At 42.2% G+C, this 27,759-nt stretch overlaps 1 protein-coding gene across 12 annotated transcripts in view; it reads left to right on the top strand.

Annotated features, from left to right (window-relative positions):
• LOC125767080 (neuroglian) overlaps positions 1 to 24,713 on the top strand; it is a 40,876-nt gene extending 16,163 nt beyond the window's left edge. For 4 of the 12 annotated variants that reach the window (XM_049433345.1, XM_049433336.1, XM_049433354.1 and 1 more), the window contains exons 5-9: positions 11,323 to 14,133; positions 14,210 to 14,541; positions 14,637 to 14,847; positions 17,912 to 18,030; positions 21,273 to 24,713. In XM_049433345.1, the coding sequence (XP_049289302.1) occupies positions 11,323 to 14,133; positions 14,210 to 14,541; positions 14,637 to 14,847; positions 17,912 to 18,030; positions 21,273 to 21,403 (3,604 nt within the window). In that variant the 3' untranslated portion in view covers positions 21,404 to 24,713. Of the gene's footprint in view, positions 1 to 11,322; positions 14,134 to 14,209; positions 14,542 to 14,636; positions 14,848 to 17,911; positions 18,031 to 19,625; positions 20,984 to 21,272 lie in introns of all 12 variants that reach the window. The other 8 variants (XR_007418728.1, XR_007418729.1, XR_007418743.1 and 5 more) reach the window with 8 other exon arrangements.
• The last annotated feature ends 3,046 nt before the right edge of the window (positions 24,714 to 27,759 follow it).

The raw sequence follows: 27,759 nt of genomic DNA, 5'->3' as shown, positions 1-27,759 counted from the left end.
ACATGCTGCTATCGTTGGCATTTTTCTTTGTGTTTGGTATTAAGAATCTATTCGTCTTTATCAATTTATAATTTTTATGAAGATTAAAGATTTCTTGATTCGATTAGATTCACCGGAAAATTGATAATAATTATGCTCAGCCTTAGGCTATATGATGGACATGCCCGTCATCCGTAAAGTAAACATTAATATATTTTTATGAAAGTAAGTAAAGTAGAATATCGATTACCCGGGGTGCTCGGGACCGAACTGATGCCGGTTAATCGGTTTCCATGGATAAAAGTCTGTTAACTGTCAATGTCACTTATATATTTAGATAAAGCGTATATAGTATCTATATATTATACTATATCACTGTAGGGGCGGCCCGGTGGTGCATGTGAAAAACGGCGCCCGTCCACACGGCAGGGACCGGGTTCAAATCCCATCCGGACCGTCTCCCCGTAGCATGGACTGACTATCCTGCTACGTGGTAAAATAAGTCTTGATACGGCCAGGCCGTTCTAACCGAGCAAAAAAAAAAAAAACTATATCACTGTATATAGTATAAACATTGTAAAATTATAAACCTTGGCATTTTGACATCTGACATAATTAATATGAACAACCCTGTATATGTCAGATCAAAAAATACAGATGTGTGATCGTCAACCGACGAAGCGGACGAAACTTTGTGCTTAGTGCTTTGTGCTTACGAAAGAAACTTATTTACAATAGCAACACTTTTTTTTCTTCAAAGATTCAACACTTGGTCGTCCTGTTCCAGAAATATATTTAAATTACTGGACCGGTACAGTCGTTTCAGTAAACTTATTACTCCCTGGACTCCCTGGACTCCCTGGATGTGACGGAGCGTTATCCAATAATAAAATGGCTCTCTGTGGTAGTCCTTTTGATGCCAAAAATGATTCCGGACCAAACAAATCATTAAATCAATCATATCAAATATCAAATAATAGTTAAAATTTTGGCTGGAACGTCAGTACAAACGTTCACCCCGGTTTGAACAACTGTCAATTTTCAGCGCACGGTTAATTCGCCCCCGGATAATCGACGTTCTACTGTATTTTTAAAACTCAAGATTTGAACTCCAGCATGCGTGAAGAACATTGTGAAGCTCGTGCATTGATTAGTAGCTGGTAACCGGATCGGTTGTCATTACAGGGTTCGGGTAAAATTGAATATATACACCTGACGAAATAATCACGTTTAGAAAATAAAAATAAAACAAACTGCTTTGAAATGGCTCCATCGTCTACCTGCGCGCGACGATACATTTTTAATGTGGGTTACATTTCTTATAAATTTATAAAGCCATTATTTTCTGCTTCTTTCTTCGGTTTTTTGTTTTGCTCTCTATCTCGCTTGGGGCTAAATTGTTTTTTTTCTCTCTTAAGAGATGATGGCGTTGCAATACTAGAAGTATTCGCATCTCAAAATCCTTAGCAGGGAGGCGGGCAGATATGACCGATGCGCAACATGCGAATATCGATCCACCAGGGTTTCCCCCCTTCATGCTAACAGGCAAGATGCAAAGAGAAAAGGCTATAAAAATAACATTAATTCTGCTTCCCTGTAACGGTGTTGCTTTTCTTGCTACATTTATAACGTTCTTCTTCGCCAACGGTAAGTAACCTTCAAAACAGGATACATAGCAAGGTATTGGAAGGTTGTTTCGACTGCAAATAAAAACATAGTGGTTTCGTTGAAGTTACGCTATAACTGGGTAGAGAGAGAGAGAGGAGCACGTTGTAAGGACAACGTGTACCGTCCTTTACATCGGTTTCTCCAATCGGGGCAGACACACACTGCGAAGTATTTTCTACTGTTGCTACCTGACGCATTTGTTCCCTTGGTTGTGAAGATGTTTGCCCGTCCGATTATAGATCAAACCGCTCCAGAGTGCCTGGGTCTTTGTGTGTTGTTCTGTCGTTCCTCTGTATAGTGCTGGAAAATATTGTTTTTTTTTTCCTGATGTCATCCAATGGTGTATAGAGATGGAGGTAAGCAAAAAAATGTGTCTGATCTTGAGTGTCGCCCGACAATGTTGCTCCCTGTTCTTGAAGCTCCCCACATCCGGACGGAAGCAATGCTACCAAAGCTGAACAAGCAACCAAAGACGATGTTCCCTTTACAACCCCTTCACCTTCAAGTTTTCCCTTTTCTTCATCCGCAATCATTACTGCTACTATAAAAGTGGTATCCTTTTAAGGCTTTGCTCTGTTGTCCCTTCACCCAGTGCCATGCTAGTTTTGGCCGATAAAACGAAAAGGAAACCAAACTCCTCTGCTGCTGCTGGTGTACAACCGCAACGCGGGGGGAAAAAAAAGAATTTCTTCCGCACACATATACGGCAACCTCTCCAGCACTCCCTTATGCTTGCCCACTGTTATTTCTTCTCTTCACGCCCGAGACTAGACTTTTGGCGACGACAAAGGAGAATACCAGGACATCAAGCAAAAAAAAAAAGCGAATAGTTGGGAAATAGTCTCCCCACACGCCATCCGGTGACCGTTGGGGAACGGTTTAGAAGAAATGATGTTCCTTCGTCCTTGTTGTCAAAGTCGTCGTCGTGTGCGACATTGTTAGAGGAGACCGTAAACTTGGCCGTCCTTTTTAGTGTACTCCCCCCCCCCCCCCCCAATCTCCTTCCACCTCGTTCTTGCTGCTCCAATTCCCCGAAGGACATCTAAAGAACATGGGAAAAACATTCTCTCTCTCTCTCTCTTTCTATATCTTGCTTCCGTTGACGTAGACTATTGGGGAGATATATAAAATCTTTTAAAGGATATTCCTGTCTAGGCTCGTACGGGGCAAGAGGACCTCTTTTGATGGTAGTGGTGTGTGTTCATAGTGTGCAGAACTGGTGGCATGTGTTGCGTGTATATTGGTGCGCAGGTCCTGCCATGCTGCTGCTCACTCTTTTTCTCTCTTTTCCTTCTCTCACACGCACACGCATACAGACAACGACTCACTGTCGGTTTCTGTGCCGGGGAATGACGATATTGTGTCCCGGTCGTTGTGTATCGGAAAATTTTTGGGGGTATACTGGGTGGAAAATATGCGGCATTATACCCACCATACGGTCGTGCCTAGCAAACTTTGTGTATGTATACTTATTCTGTATCATGTAGAAAGTTGGCTCCCCCCCGGGGAAGAGCACCTGTGTGTTTGTGTGTGTGTGTGTATCGTTGCCGATGGCAGGAAAATGCGGCAATATACACAAAACACAGATCGGCGACGTGTATGGAAAATTATCGATTTTTCCCAGCTAACACGTTTTTATACAAAATTTAAATGTGTGTGTGTGTTTGTGTGTGTATGGTAGTAGAAATAAAATGCGAATGGATTTCCCGCTCCCGAGGACAAAAAATTCTGCAAGGAAAAACCCCAACACACACGACAGAGACGAAGCGTTGCGTGGTGTGGAGTAAAAGGTGCTTTTAGGTGGTTCGATTTTTTTTGTTATTGTTTTTGTTTCCTGTCTTTCAATCTTTGTCAGCATTGTTTCGTTTTGTGTTTTTTTTTTATTTAAATTTTATCAATTTTAAATTGATATGAAAGGGGGGGTAGGAGGGAGGGAGAGGTTTTGTATGTTTTTACGGTTTTTGATTTTTCATCATAGCAGGTTTTTCAGCATAATGTCATCATAATTGTATTTTACCGCAAATAATGTTACTTCACCGCAAATAGTTGTGATTTTGCATGATGGTTATCAATATTTGTCATCATTCTCACATTAACGGACCGCAAATTTGATGCAAATAACATAATCGTTCTCTTTTGTAAGACTTTGTACATGTTTTATTGTTATCTTAAAATAGGCACTAAACCTGACAGTTGCTTAACGCCTCTAAAAAAATTTTATAAAAAAGAAGAAAAACATTTTCGTTCCTGGTTGACAATCCCACCCAGGTTTTTGTTGACTTTATGTTTTCCTGATCATAGTCATTGTGATGTTAAGTTTTTCATTGATTTGTAGCTGGGTGAACAAATTGGAAAAGAAAACCCTGCGCTATACACGACTTTGGGGGGGGGGGGGTTGCAGTAGTGTCACAAAGCGACTGGGCCTGAGATGATGGCTGGTCCCGCTAATGGGCGTATCAACGGAGAAGGTTAATGTATCAATTACAGCAACCACGCACAGAGAGTGAGATAGACACCCCCTCCATACACACCAACACATTTCGATGTCCCTTTTACCACTTACCTCATCACGGGGGTAGGAGGAGGCAGATGTGTAATAGCCTTTCCATGCGGGGTTTGTTTGTCTCCCCAAAGCGTGAATAACGAGCTAAGGAAATAACAGGAACGCAGCAAAACGAAAGAAAAGAAAAACAAACCAACACGCACACCCATCTCGAAACTTAAAACGGAAAAAAGGAGGTTATGTTGACTGGATCCCACTTTTACCACCCTTTCATTACTTTTCACTCGGTCCACCCTCTAGCGGGCGCACGACGCGCGTATCAGGTTGCAGCAGCAGTAGTACGAAGTTTTTTTTTTCCTGTATCTTCTATTGCTGCCTTCTTTGGAAGGGAAAAGGGAGCAGGGAGGCGGTTGGTGGAAAACTATTTAAAGAGTGCACGCCACACGACACCGAGGAGAAAAGGAATGGAAAGGGGTGGAAGGGGGGGTGCAAGTGGTTTTAAGAGGAAAGAATTGAAGAAGACAAAAACAAGACAAAAACGACCGAACATACCTCACGCACGAATTGTATGCACTGTATTGGGGAGAAAATTGGAAGAAAATTAACTTTTTTGGATGGAAGTGGAGTGAAAGGTATATGGCGATGAAAACGGAAATGATAGGTTGATCACACACGTTCTTAAGGCACGATCGTGTAAAGTCTGTTTTCTTCTTTCTTAGGGCTTGCTAAGTTAAACTAGTCTTAATTTTTATTTATTTATAATTAATTATTACGGCTTCAGCCGTATTGTTAGCTTCTGAAGCTGAAGAAGTACATTTTTCACAAGGCATTTCCTCCTTGTATTTTACCTGGCCTTAATTTTGTTTCTAATTGTTTTTAAACTTTAATTAAAAATAGTTTTCTATCGTATTTCCTAACTTATTCTAGCTTTTGTTTCTATACTTCTGACGTGCTTTGTATCACTCTTTCGTTGACTTTCCCAATCGGATAAATCGTGATATTGCCAAGTGATAAAATTTGATTGAATTTAATTTTATCTTTTTGTTGTTTTCGCCCAATTGTTTGATTGAACGAACGTACCGAAGATCTTTGAACTCGCTACAATAAACCTCAATTCGGCGATATTGGAATTTCGTCATCCTGCAGCAGCAACCACAAAGTGGTCCAAATGTATGACATATTGATTAGAAATGCTTTTCATTAAGTTTTGTTTTTCTCTTGGTTTTGTTTTGTTGCAATGTGGTGGATATTGTCATGTTCCAAAAATGAATGAAAAATTGCTACCAAAGGTTTGAAAATTACACAAATGTAATATCGCTTCAGGGGTGGTTATCGTGGGTTATTGAAAAGGGAGTAAAAGTTATCCAATAAATAATCCGTTAAATTAACAGCACCCGTGTGTGAAGCCCCTTTTGCCATAATGGACCCGAATTTGATGGGAAAATATGACGGGTGACTAACCATTATTTGGCACGCACGGGACGCATGTATGCGGATTTGACATGCGGGCCCATTAGATGAGCCTTCCCGCTTTACATTAAAAGTGTCTTTAATCCCGGAAACGGAAAGCTGGAAAGCAAATGGAGAAGTGTACCGTCCCTCCTTTTTTGCTGCGGTTAATTTTAATTCCAAACCCAAACACACTCCTGGCGATGGTTCAGTGTCGCTTGACGCTTAATGCGAAACATTTTGCGTAGGAAAATCGCGACAAATTGTACCAGTTTTGAAGTAATTAATTTTCCAAAATGTTTCGGAAAGGCAATTTTACGGTGTAACACAACATGGGAAGCTCATCTTTAAATTGACCCCGAGAGTGCCACCACGACTGGTGATAGAAACCCTGGTGTCATAACACAGCTGTGTTAGGGTAGTAATGGTGTGAATGAGTGTGTGTGTGTGTGTGTACTTTAAGGATCAACAGTGGTGCGTCCCCGTGACACCCTTCGGAAGATCTTTAGTGGCAATGATGCATATGCTGGTGGTTGAAAAACCATCTGTTCAACGTCCATCAGCTTTTGGTGGGTGTGTGTGTGTGTGAGGTCGCATGTAACGAATCTTTCATCCCCGGATACCTTAATTCTACCCGCACCGAGTAAAACGCATAAAGCCCCTGTAAAGGATCAGCCCAGTGAAAAAGGGTCACCATAGGCGCAGTGTAGGATAATTGGTCCGTCGTTAATAATTGCCGCTTCCGAAACGGGCACCAAACGGGAACGTGACCACTGACCGGGGATTTTAGACACTTACCGTAAATGCACACACCCCGGTCGTCGAGGTTTGGTCTATTAGCTCTGGTGACTGTTGGTCGAATAGAATGTCTCGTTACGATTTTCCGCTATAAGGTGGAGAGCCCAAAAACGTCAAACAGCAGCAGGAGCAGTAAATGGACGATAGAATGGCTTGTGACCTCTGTTGTCCGGTGTGTCAATGTGCCGTTTAACTTGCCCGTTCCAACTCGGGTTACTGGCAAATGTCTCCGTTTACATGGTGGGCATACATGTAAGTAGTGACCCTTTTCTCTTTTGTGCATCCAAAAACCGCCAGGGAGATATGTGTATGCATCGCGTAAAAGGTGAGCACTGCAATGCAAACGTGTGTGTGTGTGGTGCAACTCCATGCACTGGAGCTTGGAGTGTTGCAAGAAACGGAAAGATAGGGAGTGTAACCCAAAACGCAACCTAAAAGAACATTCATCGGAGCGAAGGAGGGTTGGTAGGATTAGCGCTGTAAAAAGGGTGTATAGAGTTGTGGAAGCGCAATACGGAAGGAAATGGTTTCATTTTCGCATTAGAATCAACTCTGTAGCTTTGTTACGCGTTGCAAAACTTTAAACAGACAATTAGGTGCAGTATCTCCTTATAGTAGAGCTAAGGTTTTGTGTTGAATGACTCTCTACTTAAATGTGCTAGAATTCTTCAAGAACTCGGGAAATCGTTTCTATATTTCGATTAAGAAGTTTTTATTCCTTTAGGAAATTAAGCAATTCTTCGAGGTGTTCAGAAAATGTTGAGATCTTGTCATCTGGAAAGAGGCCATCTTCAAAGAAAATGTTTTTTTTTCAAATTAGAACTCCCAAAAAAACGTTGGGAAATAACATTTGTATTTATTTTGGATAGCTGACATGACGCCAGTATTGTACAAGCTTCAACACACATTTTTTCCCATGACACCGTAACGTCCTGGCAGGAGCTGTGTCAGGATAACATAACATACGTGTCTTTATGTATCCCTATCTTTGGAACAATACTTTCCGCTCCAGTGAAGCGCAGTGCCGGCCGGTGCGAGGAGACATAGGCCACCGTCGAAAAAGAAAAACCTTTCCTGGTTGACCATATGATCCTGTTGCTCCTGAATCCAAAAACCGTTCAATTTTATAATCGAGAAAGACTAGAAACTATCTACACTAGAGTTACAAAGAATTGTTTTAATTTTTCTTGGAGTTCTTACTATATATAGATAGATCTATGTGAGTCATGCATCAATTACAGTAGAGTTGTTTAAGCTTAAAATTAATACGATAAGTATGAAACATACAAGCAGATACTGCTGGCCCTTTGGTGCTGAAGTTTAATGTCTATCAACGTATATCCATGGTAGCAAATATCCTGCTCTCTGTACGTGAGACAGACATGTGGGCTGTCGGGAGACTGTCGGAAATAGTCATCGTTGTGTCTTACCTCTCTGCTCGAACGGTTATCCTGACAAATCGATTCGTCCAGACGGTTCCATATGTTCGATGATTGTTTGATGAGTTTTTAATAGATGTTTTCGTTTTCGTAACAACACACACACACAAACGCGCGCTACTCTTTCGGTGCCAAAATGTCACTGAGTGCAGATAGTCCAATGTCGCATGAAGGGCACACTTTTGGATGGAGGTGTGGGAAGTCTCAGGACGGTGTTGCCACTTTTTTGGTTAGTTTTCTCGTGTGCAAATCGACAGTCAAGCACAAAGCGCATAGAACCATAGCCTCCTTTGAGAAGCGTTTATGTTGACCATTAGCCCCCAGTGAGTGTGACTCCCTTTCGGGTAGCTCTTCAGAGTTAATTCATTTACCTCGTACGGGGTTTTACAAGCGAAAGCGGTGGGAAAGAAAGAATAGAGAAATATAAAGGGTCAGCTTAACGTACAACCGGAACCTCGGTCACCGCTCATCGGGGTTTGCTTTCGCGGTGCCCCATTCGCGTTAAAAATAAAAATTCGGGTCATAAATGAATGCCGTATGGACGGTTGCGCATAAATTTCTGGTGTCCAGATGCCCGATTAGCGAAAGGTAAAAGAGGGAAATGCGAACGGGAAGGGAGAGGGCATATGTCTCGAGCCAGGGTCATTAGTCAGGCTTCGGGTGCGGACCAGTAAAGCCACCGATGTGTTGGTGTATTGATTTCGACGAGAAGAAGCACTCACTGGCGCGTTAAATCGCCTTCGTATTAGTCGCCTTATGTGAGACTTAATTTATATTCTTACTGATGGAGTCTCCAGTGTGCTGGCTTAGAATACACATTCTACTTCGGCTTGAACCGGCGACATATTGCTTTGGGGCTACACTGGAAGAATCCCGTCAAGTGTGTGTGTGTGTGTCGCTTTTGCAAATGTAAAAATGGCTGAAGAAGTTTTGTACAAAGAATATGGTCGAGATGTTTCATTTCCTCAGACTAGAGAAAGTAACCAAAATATAGATATCACTTTAGATCTGTCCGAGCCATATCAAAATGTTGGTGAAGAGTGCTTTTGAGGAAACACAAATATTGCCGTTGGAGTTGGGATGTCTATTAGATACATGGTACGGTTTCTTAGCTCTGCTTAGTATTCTACCCTCCGGATGTTTCGCCATATTAAACAATACACAGTTTTATTGACGCGTGCGTGTGTCTGTGTTTCCTATTCCAATAAGCAAACATTCTTGCAGAAGCGAGGTTTCTGTTCCCTCTCGGTCAACTGGGGTAAATAGTACAAATCGCGAGCTTTTCTAGCTCCCTGGTGGATGATGGCGACAGATTACGTAATTGTATATAATTTGAATATCTTAAACAGTAGCTTCATGCGCGATGGTGAGGAGAGGATGTGATGAATATGTTAGAGCGTAGAGTTGCATCGGTCCAATATGGTCCCAAGCGTGTAAGGTTGCCTTCAATCCCAGATCTAAGGCAAGTCATCTCTTTACTACGCTTGGTCCTACTATGTATACATGCCATCAGTAAAGTTCTTGGAATAGTGGTATGACATCATTACATTTTTTCCTCGTTCGTCAAATTCTCGATCACAGAGAAGGAAAGAACGATAGGCACAACTATCATTTCTAATTTCGATCATTTCCAAACATCTCCAAACTAAACTCTCCAATGTTTCCTCTGGATGGACACGAGATTTGTTATTCTCACAATGCTTGTTTATTCGTCACCGGAACAACACTTTCGTTATTGGGTTTGATGTGTCTCAATCCTTGCACGCCACTCTCAACCGTTCCTTCGCAGAATACATAAACCTCACCCATTGTAAGCGAGATGGGCGATGATGGTGATGGAGCTAAAGAGAAGACGCATTTGGATGATGCAAATAGGAGTAGGATCAACCACATGGGGAAGGAGAAGCAATAGCGTCAGAACCCTTCTCTTCGTCGGTTAAACGGTTTTGTAAACGGCAATCTATGTCAGTGACAGCAATTCAAAACTTCCCTTCCCAATGCCACTAAAACGATGTTGCGTCTCTGTGTATTTGTTTTGTGTGACACTACTGGTAGTGGCTAACGATTCTCGTTGTTGCATTTGACCACCTGTCACCGACTAGATTTCGTCATCTTCAACATTCCCTCTCCTTTCGCTCTTTGCTCGAAGATGGATACATACATGCATCACGTTTATTCTGTCTCACTATTCGAGCGATGATGTCATTTTTGGCTATGCCGACCACTGTACTTCCTCAGTATGCTGTATTTGTGGAGATATAAATACAGCGATCTTTATGCCACCATGTGTGTGTGTGTATTGCCTCAATACTAATATGTAAATATATTTTTTGTCGATGACGCTATGCAAACACGCAGCCAGCGGACAAAACGCACGCTGCTCGTCTCGTCATGTTTGCAAGGTCGTGTTCGACTATGTCATCCCGACCTGTCCGGTTTTACACACCGCACAAACCTTACCAGGTCACAAAGTTCTGGTGAACGCTTGGGCGTATCGGTAACGCTTTCATCACCTGGTCGCGGCTCATCAAACACCCGGTCCACCGTTGGAATTCTGTTCTCATTACCGGTTGTCAAAGTGCATGTCAGTATACACGTCATCTGCCGGTGCTTACTGCGTCCAGAGAAACTGGTTTTTCGTTCGGGAAGAAGCAGGACTGACCTTGCAGATTAACGGACATATCACGTTTTTTGTGTACACTAGACGGAGACATTTAACTGTTCAATATGGTTATATCCATTCATTCTCAGAAGCTTTCTACTTCTTCGTCAGTCAGTTGTGAACCGACAACGTGAAACCCTAATCCAAATGATTTACAGGAATATGTCAGAATATCATTCACACACGGTATATCTTAATCTATTACAATTATTCTCCAAACGTACCGGTAAATAATGCAAAATTCCACTCGAGACGCGTGCAAGAAGCTGGTACTTCTGCTGCGGCTACAGATGTAGTAATATGTGTCTCTTCTGCATACACGTTTGCGACAACAATTGAGTTCAATTTAGTCGCAGGTTCCAAAGATAGCTCGGAACTTGAACTTTCGGGTTGACGCGTGTTCTTCCACGGTCTCGCATTCCGCCTTTTTACTCGCGTTGGACATTGTGTAGTTTAGGCCGAAGCAGATCTAATTTAATAATACCGGCATCCGCCACAGTGGAAAAGGCTGGGAGGTTTGTCTCGGCACGCGCGGCACTCAAAACATGATCGTTTTATATGATCTTCACCGACGAACTTTAGACATGTTGGAGATTCACGTATTGTTGTCTGATTGGAGATTATTTTGAAACGGAAAGAAATGCTTCAAAGATCAATATCAGCGATCTGAATAGTTAGCGGGTTAAGATGTTGCAGTTGATTCAATGTTGGACTTATCAATCCTTTCCAAAAGTGGAAACCATTTTGAATTAATCCTACTTAAGCCCGTTTGCATTTTGATTATGTTTATTTTTCTAACCTCTGTTACTTTCTCTCCCATCAAGGTATCGCTGGATCAAGAACGGCAAAAAGTTCGAATGGCAAACGTACGACGACCGGATGTCGCAACAACCAGGGCGTGGTACACTGGTAATTACGTCACCGCGCGATGAGGATCTTGGACAGTATCAATGTTTCGCCGAAAACGAACACGGTACCGCAACGTCGAACTCGGTGTTTGTACGCAAGGCAGAGCTGAACTCGTTCAAGGACGGTGCGCCCCAAACGGTACAGGCGGACGAGGGCAAACCGTTCAAGCTTGTATGTCAACCACCGGACGGTTGGCCGAAGCCAAACGTGTACTGGATGATCCAGAACATGGACGGCGGTATCCGAAGCATTAACAATTCCCGCATGACACTGGACCCGGAAGGTAACCTGTGGTTTTCGAACGTAACGCGCGAAGATGAGTCGAGCGATTTCTTCTACGCGTGTGCCGCTGCGTCCGTGTTCCGTAGCGAGTACAAAATCGGTAACCGGGTGCTGCTCCAGGTACGACAGACCGGTATTTCGGCAACGCAGAACCGTCACCAACCGATGCGTCAGTACGTGTCGCGCAAGAATGAGGTCGCACTGAAGGGCAAACAGATCGAACTGTTCTGTATCTATGGCGGTACGCCACTCCCGGAAACGGTATGGACCAAGAATGGGCGGGCTATCATCTGGAACGATAAGATCCAGCAGGATAATTACGGCAAATCGCTCAAGATACGGCGCGTCTCGTCGGAGGATGCGGGTACGTACACGTGCGAGGTGTCGAACGGTGTCGGCAATGCGGATTCGTACTCGATCAATCTCGCGGTGAACGCGATACCGTACTTTACGGTCGAGCCAGAAATTGTGAACGCCGCCGAAGGTGAATGGGCCGAATTCAAGTGCGAGGCAGCTGGTAATCCGAAGCCCAACATTATGTGGATCCACAACGGTAAGCAGATTGATCAGAGCTACGCGAACGTGCGCCGTATCATACGCGCGAACAGCATCTACATCAGCAAGCTGAAGAAGAGCGACACTGGTAACTACGGCTGTAACGCAACCAACTCGCTCGGCTACGTGTACAAGGATGTGTATCTGAACGTTTTGGCACTCGCGCCCGAAATTACGGATCCACCGAAGCGCGAATATACCGTCGATCAGCGCAACGTGACGATGACGTGCCGTGTGTTCGGTGCACCAAAACCGGAGGTCAAGTGGTTGCGAAACGATCGTGAACTGACTGGTGGGCGCTACCAGACGATGCCGACCGGTGATCTGTTCATTCGGGATGTGAAGTTTGACGATGCGGGCGAGTACAAGTGTTACGCGTACAACAACCTCGGCAGCAAGACTGCCTCTGGTGAGCTAAGCGTGAAGGAACGCACCGTGATCAATGATCCGCCGCTGGACTACGAAGTGGTGGCGGGCACAACCGTCACATTCCGCTGTAACGCCATCGCCGACTCATCGCTCGAACTGACGATCGAGTGGCTCACGAAAGGGGAGATAATTGATTTTGAAAATCAGCCCCGGTTTATCCGCACGTCAGACAACTCGTTGATGATCTCGAAAACGATCGAGCTGGATACGGGCACCTACACCTGTTTGGCACGTACCGATCTGGATGAGGTGATGGCAAACGCGACGCTCACGGTAATGGATCGACCGAATCCGCCGACATTGAAGAGTGTCACCTGCATGGGCAAGGTGGCAAGGATCGAGTGGGCATCGAACGGTGATAACCGGTCGCCCATCCTGAACTACATTATTGAATACAACACGTCCTTTACGCCGGACACGTACGACGTACTGACGGACGATGTGCCCGGTACGGATTTCATCTGGACGGTAAACACGACACCCTGGAACAACTACACCTACCGCGTGATTGCGGTCAACAAGATTGGCCGTTCGTTGCCGTCCGGTCACAGTGAGGTATGCAGCACGGAAACGAGCGTACCGTACAAAAACCCGGACAATCTCGAAGGCGAAGGTACAACACCGAACAACCTGGTCATCAAGTGGCGCCCATTGGCACAGGTGGATCATAACGCACCCGGGTTACAATATCGGGTTTATTGGAAACGAGACATACCGAGCGCTACCTGGAATTCGGCGGATGTGCGTGATTGGCGTCAGTCCAGCTATACGGTCGAGGGACTGCCCACGTTTACGCGCTACCGCGTCATGGTGATCGCACTGAACGAGCGGGGCGAAGCCAATTCCGGCCCGTGGGAGGTGGAAGCGTACACGGGCGAAGATACGCCGCTGGATGCACCGACTAACTTTACGCTGATACAGGTGACCGGTCCAAAAACGGCCATCCTTAGCTGGAACCCGGTCGATCCGGAATCGCTGCGTGGTCACTTCAAGGGCTACAAGATTCAAACTTGGACCGAAGCGGACGGTGAGGAGAACCTGCGCGAAATATTGGTCACGTCCGACTCGAAGCAGGCACTCGTGACGAACTTTATCCCGGATGCAACCAACTACGTGCGTGTACTCGCGTACAACGGTCGGTACAATGGACCGGCGAGCACGGTACTGTCGTTCGATACACCCGAAGGTGTACCGAACACGATCGAAGCGCTCGAAGCATACCCGCTCGGTTCGTCCGCTTTTCTGCTACGCTGGAGAAAACCGCTCCAAGCTAACGGTAAGCTTACCGGGTACCGGATCTACTACGAGGAGATCAAGGGCACGACGGTTGGACCGCGCATGGAGCGCGAACCGCACATCTCCGATCCGGCGGTGCTGGAAGCGAAACTCGCCCGTCTGAAGCCGGCTGCCAAGTACCGCATACACGTAGTCGCTACAACCAAGGCTGGCGAAGGTGACGAGTAAGTGAAAGTGTTGTGCTTGTTGGAAGTTTATTTCTTTTGATCACATTTTTTTTTTAAATTTCGTTCATTAAAGCTTTTACATCGAACGGGCAACATCGTCTGGGCTGGGAATGCCACCGGATGTGCCCAACTTTTACTGGGAAAATCTACCCACGGACAATGGACTGGCTAACATTAAGGTGGTGTGGCAGCCGGCCCTCGGTGGTAAGGCCGGATCGCACTTCTACGTGAAGTATCGCGTAAAGGACGAATCGAGCTGGCAAACGACTGATCCAGAGCTGTACGAAAACTATCTCGTCGTGCACGGTATCAATCCGGACCATCTTTACGAGTTCCGAGTCGTTTCGGTTGATGGCGAATATCAGACAGAATCAGGCACGCAGGAAGTTGACACTTACGGCATCCGTACGTATTGAAAATATATGCACACATCTACCCTTTTTAATGGTTTGGTGAAAATTTTACTCACTGGTTTTGTTTTTATAATTACCTTTTTTTAGAGAGCTCCGTGAAGGTGCCGGGCGATAATATTGCGACCGCCGGTTGGTTTATCGGCATGATGCTTGCGATTGCGTTCCTTATACTGGTGCTGATCATCATCTGCATCGTGAAGCGTAACCGGGGCGGAAAGTATGATGTGCATGATCGTGAACTGGCAAATGGCCGCAACGATTACACCGAGGAGGGCGGCTTCCCGGAGTACTCGCAACCGTAAGTGTGTCGTGTTTTGGGTGCGCGTCTTTAGTACAGCCTCTGTACCAGTCGACCGACTGCTCCGTAGGTAGTGTTTGCTACTCTACACCCGCAGAGGCGCACTCCGTTTCCCAATATTCTTGCTCTTTCTCTCTCTCTCTCTTTTACCTTTCCCTAATTCTGCTCGGTTGGATGCACATGGTGGGGTACCATGCGCCTCCATTAACCGATCTATCCGCTGCTCTAGCCTGTTTCTCTTGTTTTTTTTCCAAAGCAACACGCCTACTGTGTTTCCTTCTAATCCCTTGTACAAAACTGACGCCCTTTTACAAGCACTGCAGCTTCGTTGCAGCAGCAGCAAAACAGCTCCTGGGCAATCACTTTGGCACTTCTTCTTTACCAAAAAACCTCTATCCTGTAACACATGAGATGCGCTCTTCACATGCAGATCCACACATTGCGTGGGTTGCAAACTCTATTACCTATCCTGAGTTGCGCCGTGGTTTCTTTTTTTGCAGCGCGTGCATTGATAACCGTGTTTGCGTGAGTGAGACTGTTGTATATCTTTTCTGGCAATTTGCTAACGCTGCTTTTGGTTTTCTTCTTCGACGCACAATCAACATCACAACGTTCTCTGTGGTGTGTTTCCTGTACATCATTTCTTTTGTCCCTGTACTGGTTCCCCGTCCCCCATTCCATGTTGCGAATGTACACGGACCACTTTCTTAATCTTTTCCGCTGCAGCGTTCGCACGCACGTTTGTGTGTTCGTGTGCGTTTGAACTTTCATTCTGTAGATAGTACCGAATCTCAACCTTCACAAAAAGCGCTACTCATATTTTAGATAATTTTTGTGGTAGTTCTTCCTTAACCTTTCGAACCTCCTCACCTTTATCATCATCATATGTTATGAATATTATCGCTCCTCGTTCCCTTGATCATCATCTCCCTTCATCATCAACCATCTTGAAAGTAACCTTCAGTAATAATACTCTGCTGTGCCGTGTGTGGAGCTTTTACTGTGTACTGAAGCTGCTCTGTGTATAGTTAAGTTCTCTAAATAGCATTCCCGACTTGTGTCGGGGAATGGTGCTTATGGTTCCTGGTTATGAAAGGTAAATGATATGACGGTGTTTTCTGGTTTGCATAGTATAGAATCGGTTCCCAGCATTGAAGACTACCATTTGCCTGGAGGGAACGTTTCATCGCACATAATGTATAAAATTTGCTTAAAATCTCTTAACTTACTTATAAAAACACTATCGAAAAGAAACGTAACATATTCTGGGAGATGTAACTATTTCATGTGTCAGGTCAGGTGTGTATTGGTCTATGTGAAAATTAAACAATTTTTTTTTATTCGAACCATGAATTTCAAGCCAAAAGAACTGAGCCCAACATTAACAGAGTGTGACTTCTATTTATCGACATCTTTTAAAAAAAACTGCTAATGAATCATTTTCAGCTCTCTCTCTTCATACACATCACTGCCCTCATATCCATTTCTACTAATAAAACAAATCTCATAACTCCTTTCTTCATAGTGTAGCTAATATTTTAGCGTTTAAGCTATCTACTATATAACATACTGTACTTCCAATCCGCCCCATGCTATTGTTTTTAACTGTATTCTGTAATGTTGGTTCTTTCCATTCTATCTACGCCTGCCTAACTCTCATACAACTCTATCCATGTAGCGGTCATGCAGTAAATTTTTTTCCAACAAAAGGTGTATTGTTATCTTCGCCGACATTTTATCGTTGAGGTGGTGTCTTAACGCCCGAAGGTATGCAATAATCTGTTTGGTTCGCAAATAACTCTTGCCTGTGGAAGTGTGATTTCTGCTGTTTTGCATACTATTCTGCGACTAGACGACACAAAACCAACTCATAAAATGACTCACGTCGTTGGGAAGCAATACACCTGTACCATCGTAAATGCTACTAATGTTTTCGTCTATCTTTACCTGCTCAAATACTTCCTCCATCGCATCCTGCACCAACTTACCATAAACCATTGTCATGTTTTCCCATATACCTTGTTAGGTGTAATACGCCGTATTTCAACTGTATCTAAGAAAGTTAATACTTATTTATCTTTAACACCATCGGGTTACTTATATTTCTTTAAATTAAGGTAAATATGACGTAAGTCTGGGTGTAATTGAGTTTATTTGCTATAACAATGCATTACTGAAAATTCCGTTATGGGAAGTATCGTTGCAAATTACGTTCACCACTGGTTCCGTTTGTAAAAGTAAAAGTAAATCACATATTTATTAGTTGATGGCCTTTTCGGTTATTCGATGCAAATATTGCAGGAGATTGAAGATACGCGGTAAATCCCATTTGTATATAATGATGCTCACACGCCATAAACTTCTGTGCGATGTATATATCAGCTTGGAAAACACAACATAATTTTGATTTGTTAACTTCGTTAACACTCCATAACACATACACACATTCCCAGATTAATCCCAATTTCAGTTTTACTCCTGTGGGACCACATACACACACAGAAAAAAATCCTCCTGCACTGTGATTAGTTTTTTTGGACAAAACTTCTTGATGTGATCTTTGTAGATCTTTATTGATTACGGAGCTTTGTAAAACAGCACAACTTAGAATTGCTTTTGATTAAAAATAGTAATATTTCCGGGGATGTACACAATCATTCAAATTTCAATAGAAAACTCGTATGCTAAGCATAAAATATAATAATTATACCGATATTAACGAGCAATTCGCGATGCGTCCAAAGAAACTAATCAACGAAAGCAATTAATCCTTGTCGGAGTAAATCTTTGTTTACCTGTCGCCCCACTCCCCCCGTATCAATCCCGCAAAACATTATGATGAGGTAAAGAGGATAGAAAGCAACGCCCCCCCCCCTCCCTCTCTCCTACCCCCTAACCAAAAACAAAACCTCTCGCCTTTCCTATATCCGGGAAAGGATTTACTGTTCTGTCCAGCCCTGTGGAAAGGCGGCGGATGGTAATTTGCTGCAATACATACATACATACTAAAAACAATAGCCACGGACGGTAGCCGTCCACTGCTTTGATACCAAATGGAGTGTAGTGTTTTACGTGATTACAGTTTGGACAATAAAAGCCAGGGCCGACAATCGCTGAACTCGCAAAAAGTAGGACCGGAAAGTGATACAGATTCCATGGCGGAATACGGTGAAGGTGATACAGGTAATGTTGTGTTGTTATGCTACCACCACCCGCTCTATAATACTATCTCTTTCACTCTCTTTCGCACATTCATACACTCTGTCTCACTCATCTTGAACATTTCATTTGTGTTTGGTTTTTCTTTTAATTTTTTTTGTTTTCTTCGTCCACCCCAGTATCATTTCTGCCCCTTCCTCCTCCTCCCCCCTAAAGCCATCCTCTTTCCGTCCATATATTGCGGGGTGTTTTCCCCCTCAAAAGAAACACATACACACACACAACCATTAAGGTCCATCATCTCATCATCACCAAACTCATCCCATGTTTTTTCTCTTTCTCTTTCTTCATAACTATCATTTATTCTCGTGTCATCCTCTGTACATCTAATTGCGCCATGCCATCAGTTATTAGTACCTTGGGTTAGTAACAAAACATTCTATCATTTATCAGTCAACTCTCCTTATACACTATTATAGAACGCGCGTTGGTACGCGAATAGTAGTAGCTGTGGAGCAGATTTGTTTTGTTTTCATTTTCATCTTTGCATCCCATGTTTTCTATCATTCACAATATTATAGTGTCACTACTCTCTCTCTTTCTCTCTTTTCTTTTTTCTTTTGTTATTATTTTTTCTTTTCTAGTAAGCTATCGTTAATTGTTAATCAATTTCAGTTTTTCATCTTTGTTTTAGTTTTTCATTATTTTTTATTTACCTTCTTCGCGGGCTTGCAGTTCTTCCCTAAAGTCTTACATTATTACGCGCATGTGGTGATTTGTTTGGGTGGGCGAGGTGTCAGATTTCATTACCTGGTTTTTGTTTTGTGCTTAGAAATTTAAATTTCCCAAACCTAATCCTTTCCTTTTTGTTTTTTGGCTTCCATCCACCTTGCGCTCGTCACACCAGAAGCTGCCAAAGGCGTAACTTATTTTTTTTTGGCTTAATTGCCAGTATCTGGCTATCACCTTATATGACATTTCGTACCTCGAGTTTGCTTTCTTTCTGCAAGCAAAATGCACATTTCGATCTGTTTTATGTTTTTTTTCTTCTTTAATACTGAAAACATATTTGAATTTGTTAACAAATGATTTTGACAGTTTTGTTTTTATGTTGTTGTTTTTGCTGTGAGTTTTGTTTTGTTTTTTTTCTCTTTTATTCGCTCTTTATTCTCATAAAGTTTATGTTCATACTCACTACACCTTTTATCCCTTAACTTATGCTTCTTGTTTTGTGTTATCTTTTTCACTTGCACAACAATCCAATGTACTGTTTTCTTATATGTGCGTTTGTAAATGCCCTTTTTTCTTGTTTTTCTTTCGTTAGTGTGCTTTTTTCTGATTTGTTTCCTAAGCTGCAAAATGAGCTTACTTTTCGCACATACTTTTATATACATATACGATCAATAGCGAGTACAGAATATTCTCACATGTAAATCTTTCGTGTCCGACTGTACACAGATGGAATGATGATTATGTGCTTTGATTTTTATATTTTGTACTATCTCACTTTTTGTTTTTGTTTACATTTTATTTCTTTTTCTTCCTCTTTTTTCTTTCTGTCGTCATCTCGGGCTCATATATAAATGTGCACCCGCGTCGTGGTGTTTCTTCTTCTGCAGAAGGTATGAATGAAGACGGTTCGTTCATTGGGCAGTACGGCCGAAAGGGTGGCAAAAATGCGGATAGCAATTCGCAGGCGTTCGCAACATTAGTTTAGTTTTTAGGCATCGACGTATAAGTGCGCTATATACCGCAAGGAAACAGAATTAAGTTTAGCTTAGCAAATAGCATGTGTAATACGAAAGAGCAAAAAGGGAGAAAAGATGTGTGTGTGCGGAGGCGCTTCACCGCCGTTCAGCTGTTGTTGTAGTACAACAATAGTGGTGGTGAGGAGGACACGAGGACGTTTCGACGCAAAAATGTTTCCAGCAGCCATTTTAGTAGCATCACCATGGTTAGAGCAAAACCGATTGTGCGAAACTCTCAGCTAGCAATGGTTAATATCTGTTTACGGAAGTTAAATAACAAAATTGTACTCAACCTCAACCTCAACACACATCCTACTATCCTGGTCGGGTTGTTTCTTTCGGGCTAGTGTGAGGGATATATTGTTACAGAAAACCGTTCCACCTCCCACGAACGCGACGTACAGAAAGGAACAGCAATGTTTTGCAATAAGAGTTAGTAGTATCAAAGGAACAAACGAAAATGTGTCCAGTAGTACATGCGCATGGTGTTAGTCCGGGAACTAACCCTTCGCCACCAGGGAAGAAGATCCACTTCTTCTTAAGCTGTGCGATACAGATCCCCCTCGTTGGGAAGGGTAATGTTATTACTAGAGTAGAACATTACGATAAAAACGTCTAGCAAGTTAGTTAAGGCGGTCGGATGCAGCGTAAAGTGAGCTATATCAAAAGTGAAACCATCACAATTTATTTTCTTAGGACGTTACTTGTAAACACTCGAGTAAGGAATGAACATATATAAAGGTAGAGTTGAACTTGTATTTAAAAAAACCGACCTTCAATCTTACGGTACGATAGATGAGGCATAGCACGTATACAAGAGCAACGAAATTTGAATTGTCCTTCGTGCCCTCGAACATTTCGGTTCATCGTTTCGATCCTCGAGATGCAGAACCGTGGTTAGGAGCTTACATCATTTGTTTTCTTTAGCCTATTAGCCTATGTAGGTTAACAAAATCGTGTTGCAAAGCGTACAAGTTAAGGGACCTGCGAATGTGCTGTCCGGTTTCACCTCTCCATCCGTCAAACATGTGTAGCAGCGATCGGCTTCTCATCGCATATGAGACACACGGCACATGGAACCTTCCCCCGGGCCCCCCCACGGTGCGACGATTGGCCGTACAAACATGAGAAGCCCTATTTTCTGTTTCGTTTTACCATTCCCATTTTCGGTTGATTGTATTCCTGCGGCGCTCTTCACACTTCCGTTGCATTACGCACGAATTATGTAGGTATTTACGTTTCGCTTACTTTTAAGTTGTTGTTTCGTTGCTTTCGCGCGCGCTAGTACACACACAGGGCTGCATAGTGGAATTTGAGTTAGTACACGTTATGCTCACGTTCGCTTTGCGGCCAATATCTTACCTAGTGCCCGAACAGTTGATTCTACAGCGCGACCACATTTAACTGACTGTATTTACTAATGCGTTTTACTTTTACGATTTCTCTTCCTTATGGCATATTTGTTTTCTTTCACTGCTGTGTAAACGCTGATTGTGCGGCCCGGTTCCCTAATCACAGGTGGTCAGTTTACGGAAGATGGCTCTTTTATTGGACAGTACGTACCGGGCAAGCCGCCAGTTAGTGCACAGTCCACGCCGCAGAATCCATCGCTACAGGGCGCTAATGCTGGTATGGCAACGTACGTCTAAGATGCAAGTTGGAAAACATCACGGCCACACCATCGCCAGCCACACCACATACCCACACACACACCCTCACCGCGATGCGAATTGCGTTTTAAACGGCAGCATGTACAACGTATCACATCCTTCAGGAAATGCAGCAAATGCACTAATGGAAGAGCATTTTACTCTCGTCGCCTAGCTTAGCAGAACGTACCAAGCCCTGGCGGGAACGGGAGAGTAATATTGCGAGACGACACACTGCCGAAAACTCCCCATCTTACAAACCAGCGCCATCTTAGTATCTGATGATGACGAAAACGAAGTTGAGGGCTGAGATAGAATCTCTGAAAGAGCTGCCTCCTAGACATTAGATTGCTATGTTTTTTTTTCCTGAACCCCCCGACTGAGTAGAAGCGAAACGGAAAAAGCAAATCAGATTGTTGTCTTGCAGGACCGCAAAACTGTCGGGGGTGGAAAGCTAAAAAAGAAGTATGAATATCGCCTACACATAAAACATACACACGAAGTTACGGATCTCTACGCGTGTTGTGTGGAGAGAGGTTAACGTTTCGACACAAGGAAACGATCGCGGGCAAGCTAACGGACACGTTTAATCGTTTTTGTTTTGTTTTTGAATTTGTTTTTAAGAAAACCGTTTTACAACGTTTGCTCTCACTTTTAGCTAAAATATTGACCTGAATTCTCTTTTGGTTTACAATTTTTTCTGTTAAATCTTGAATCATCCATGAAGCGATAGGGAAAAACACTCTCGGACAAATGTAACGTTGTTAAGAAAAGTTAATACTGCCCACATTTTCGGGTCAGTTTAACGCTAGCCTTTTAGATATTGCTTACGGAATCATACATTCTCTTCAGCGTACGTGTACGTGCGGTAACAAAGAAAACGAATCTCTATAGACACCTGTTTGCTCTTTAGCCACATCGACAACTTACACAATGTGTCGCACAATCTCATTCGCAAATGCCAGACGAGAACGGCATTAGGTAAATCGAATCTTTTTTGCGTCCATTCGTATGTAATCTCTATAATGATTAGCTACAAGTGTGTGTGTTTTTTTAATGTTTCACCATTGCCTTGTTTTAAAGAGTAAAACCCCATGAATTAGATTTATTTCCGTGCCCTTGTTCACTCGACAAGTCCTGTATGTATGGTCAGGAAAAAGGATCCAACTACGCAGCTTTGTCACCATGGGCAGCAACGAACACATACACATTCATACGATTTTTCTAACCTTCACACGCTGCAGCTAACAATGTTGTTGTTATCTTTATGTGTACTATATATTGTGTAATGTGTAATTCCGCGTTGCGACTGGTGGACACTTGTGAAAGTCTCAAAGTCTCAATCAATTATTAGGCGAATTCTTCGTTTTCTCCCCGTTCAATACAACAACAAAATTTATAGCCTATTATGTATCAACTTTCACAGACATATGATAAGGAGATTGCCTTGAAGGCACAATTCGCATAGGCGTTTGTGTTTTACAGATTTATTTTTTTTTTACGGAAGAGAACGAAACATTAAGATCTGTTAAATCCATTACATTGAAGCTAAAATCAGAACCCACAAAACAGATGAAATAAGAGAGAGAAATAAAGTGAGCGAGAGAGAGAGAGAATGCGAACGAACGTGCGTAACGCAGCATTGAAATCCTCTGTTTAAATTGTAGGAATGATTGAAAATACAACTATTGTTCTTCCTTTTTTATGGCGAGAAGAAAAACAGAACGGAATTCTTTATTTTTAATATAATTTATAATAATAAAAAAATAAGCATTACTAGGAACCGTATCAAATTTTCAATTATCTTTTCTTCCCACAATTGGTTGTTTGTTTTATTTGCATTTTAGGTTTTCTATTTAGTTGATCCTTTTAAGGTAATGTTATTATTTCTTTTCGTTAGCTTCTAATTTCATTTTCTCATAATTTTCTAATAGCTTCTAATTTCATTTTAGATTTCATTTTCGTCCATCCCGAAATAAACTGCGATCGTTTCGTGTTTTGAGCAGCAAAGAAGCCCTCCACACAGTGTCAACATCGTTAGTAGCAGCAAAGCTATAATCGTAGCATAATTATGCGTACATTATGCTTATACATTAATGCTGTGGTTGCATATCCTGCAGGGCAGCAAAACAAAACAAAAAAAAGCCGAAAAAACGCACAAACTAGAGACACACTGATACGTTATACAAACACACAGGGTCTTAGTCAAAATATTTAAACTAAATGCTGCAGAAGTTGTGCGCGCGCACGTATCGCGGACACCAAAAATTAGTGAAAACCGATGAAGCGCAGGACGATGTTACGCCATCGGAAAATAGGGGGGAAAATGAGGCGTGATTCTACATTGACACTTTACAGAAAGCGCGTAGAAGTCTACCGTTTCACTGTTCCAAAAAGAAGAAAAAATCCACCAGCCCCCCGCTACATGCAATCGCTCGAGCTTTTCTTTTTGTCTTAAATGCTACTCGCAAACGAATTAATGGGTTTCCGCTGAGAAAACAAAGTAAGGTTATTAGCTCCGGAAACAAAACACAATCCCGCAAAGATGGAGAACGATCATTTTATATAGGGCGTTGATGTGTGTGTGCGCGCAGTTAAACTTATTACGTAGTAGAGCAAGAACCATTCCGTGTTTGCTTTCTGTTAGCCAATCGATTCTATGCACCACACCGAAAGCGCACCCCTATTTTCTCCACTTTCGGGATGTGGGTGGATGTATGTGTACGTGCAAAATGCTAGAGGACACACACTGTTGCGACGATAGACGTGTAATTACTATTTAGGGAGTGAAGTTATTGCTATTTATTGCACCTGTGCAAGGGTTAGTGCTTTTTTGTTGGATAATTGTTTTCCTTTCAACTAAGTTAAGCGCAGAGATAGAAAGAAGGAAGAAAAAACAAACAACACACATTTACTGTTAAGTCTCGGCGAAGCATTAAGCATTTTAATTATTTTGTAGCAAATGGTGTTCACGAGATTAGTGGAAGAGGGAGAGTAAAAGATGAAGAAAAAAAAATGGTGAAATTGTTGCAAATACTGTGAGCTTGGTTTGGTTGCGAATCCTTAAGATTTGTACGCACGCGCTTTCGCTGTAATCACACGCTCTTGGCTTTTAGTTGCTTGTCGCTATAGTATTTCCGTTACGAACTTATCTGAAAAAACAGGCACAGTAAATTTAAGGGGAAAACACAGCTCATCCTCAACCAGAATGCGAATGAGCGTATGAAAAACAAAAAAAAAAGGGATGATAGTGAAAACAGGAAGGAAAATTAAAACGAAAAGTAGTATTTATACTATAAGGCTTTCTAGAGGACGAGAGAGTTAAACGCTAAACGACTGAGGCGAAAAGGCGTTAAGGGGAAAGAGATATCGTAGTCGAAGGTAGTGATAAGAGCCAGCCATGATGGATTATTTGTGATGGTATTCGGGGATACATTTGGGGCCATTTCAGGAGTTTAGCAGTGGAGAAGTGAAACCACACTCCCACACACAAACACATCAGGTTATATGCAGTTGAGTTGCGCATTATGCTTAATTGCAAATCGTCCTCTCGGTAATGGTACGCAACCAAAGACCTGCAAAAATGGTCGCTGTATACCGAGTCCCCAATGTTTTATGCTTTCTGTTTGGGGAGTAAAGTAAACTTTACTACTGTAGGAATGCACGCACACGCGTGTACGAACATTGGAAAATGAAACACAAGGCAAACAAATATGGAAAAAAATTAGCTAGTTTCAGCAGGGTTAGAAATGGTTAGAAAGGAGCAGCATTAGCATCTAAGAGAAGAAGGTGAAGGAACGCGGGGGTAAGGGGGTTCAGAATGGGATAAAATGATATGTTTAGATTAAACCGCGCAAGTGCTTTTTAATATATTATTGTAAATGCAAATCAGACGAAAACCTAAAACCAAAAAAAAAAATACCCAAAAACCGGAATGGTATGTATGCGTGTAGAAAAGGAACGAACGAGTGCGCGAGAGTGAGTGAGTGGAAGAAGGTGAGAAGAACACGTCGAGTGGAATATGGTGCTCGAGGAAAGGGCAAACAAAAAAAAGCAGCTTATTAGGTTCTACATATATATATATATATAGTGTCGATGAATATAGTCTAACTTATTCCAATTTCCTTCCCCTCCTTCCCTTCCTTTCCACCATCTGGACTATTCCTTTCCGCTTCTGGTAAATGCTTTTTTATGATCCTCTACATCCTTGCATTCCCAGTCAACGTATGTAAACGCTTCTGAATTCAGAGAAAGTGAAAAGCGAAATCAATGTGCTTGCGTCTGTTTCTCGCTGTCTGACGGGTTAACCCTGTCGATAAACCAATTTCATAATGAGGAAACGTACTGTGTAGAAGGAATGAAACAAAACGTGGTGTACAATTATTAAAGCATAACACACACAAACACAAAAGGAAAAATTAACGCACACACAACACAACACACGACTTAATTGAATGACATGCTAACATATGATGCTACGGTTCGTCTCTAAAATTAATGTTATATATATTTTCTTTACCGTCTCTGTGAATCTATTACGTATAGCAAGAAAAAGAAAGCGGAAGATGCAAGCGCGTACATGCTCTTTAGTGGGTAGATAAAGTGAGATACACCCATCATGATAAAATAAAAACGACGAAATCCCTCAAATCATCCACTATCATTCATAAGAACACATTAGAACAGGTATAGGAAGAACAAAACAAAAACTGCAAGCATAAGAGTATTTTCCCGCTGGATGTTTTCCATTGAATTCTTTGCGTGCATACGAATGTATGCAATTACTGCGAGTAGACAATGGAAGCTCCTATAACTTAATAACTTATACTATATAAAGTATATGAACATTCCGGCGTTGGCGCACTGTGACACATGGAATAACCGATTGAAAAAGCGGGGGGTGTATACACTTATGTTTGATAAGAAAAAGGGAAGCAAACGGCCGTTTTCGGTACGCGCTACGTCCTAAATGACGGACACGAAATGAAAGGCAAAAACAAAATAACATCCATCATATTTTTCATTTTCATCAATAAAACTAACCGAGACAGAGTTTAGCAACAACGAGACAAAAGCGATAAGAGATATTAAAACAAATATTTTGATATGAAAGTTAACCAAGATGGGAGACGGAGAGGGGGTGTCCACTCTCATCCGCTCATCACACACACACATAAGCGCTGCAGTAGCACAAAAAAAAACAAAAACATTACACCATTTTTGCCAATCAATTATCTGAAAGGAGGGGAAAACAAAACCTTAAAACGTTATTGAGAAAACGTGGGTCTTTTCTTTCTGTGGTTCAAGTATTACTAGATGGGTGTGTAAATCAATTAGTGTGCGGATGCATTTTCAAATGTGGCCGACAGAAAAGAACACGGCATAGATTAAAAATCTCGTAATTAAAACCAAACACACAAAATACGCCTAGTTGGGGTGGGTTGCAAATCATCAACGGAAGTTGCCCAGAACAAGAAAACTTACAATTGAAAAGGAATAGCTGTGATTTTCACTTTGTTCCTTTCGGTTTTTAATTGTTTGTTTGGCAAATGAATATGTCTTCTTTACCTTGAGTGTTGTACAACACAAATCAAACCATCTCAATAGTGTAACTGCAACCCTACATCTCCTAGTGCACGTAGAAAAGGAAGCATAAGTAATAAATAGTCAGAACCAATTCAACAGCAACACCGAGCTACTGTATAAATACCATTGTAGCTATGCTTAAAGTATTTTTTCTATTCCAAGCCACCGTAGTAGTATTGGCCCAATAACAGCACAGTTATATCTTGCTCTCTCTTAATGGCTCCTCCAATCGCTTACACCACTTTACAGGACAGGATAGGTTACTAGAGATGTAGAAGGAACAGGATATAAATTTAGCAACTTTTGTTTAAAAAAAATCTAATTCCGCATTGGGTAAAAATCAGTGAAAAAGATGTTTATATCACTTGCTTTACTTGTTTCATTGAACCCTTCGGTAAACTACCCGTACACAAAACTCACTGCTAAGGAATTGTGGTTTCGGTATGGTGAGAATGTGTTGTTTTAAAGCAAGCAAAATGATCATCTTGCTGAACGAGTATAAATGCACGAATTGCAAGAATGGAGTTTATGTTGCGTCGCTTAATGAAAAAAAATCAACCCAAACACACACACACGCACACAGCTAGTGTTAGATTCAAAGAAAGAAAAGGAAAATGAAAGCAAAGAATCGGAAAAACTCCCCCAGAAACGAAACGAGAAAATCTTTGCACGTTTTTATGTTGCCTAAAACAAAACCAAATGGTGAAATCAACCACAAAAACCGCAATGGTATAATGGTAAAATAAAGTAAACACTACCTTAAAAGACGA

Source organism: Anopheles funestus, chromosome X (genome assembly GCF_943734845.2).
Source record: "Anopheles funestus chromosome X, idAnoFuneDA-416_04, whole genome shotgun sequence".
NCBI lineage: Eukaryota > Metazoa > Arthropoda > Insecta > Diptera > Culicidae > Anopheles > Anopheles funestus.
The sequence above is the reverse complement of the archived record's forward strand: the minus strand, read 5'-3'. Positions and strand labels throughout refer to the sequence as shown.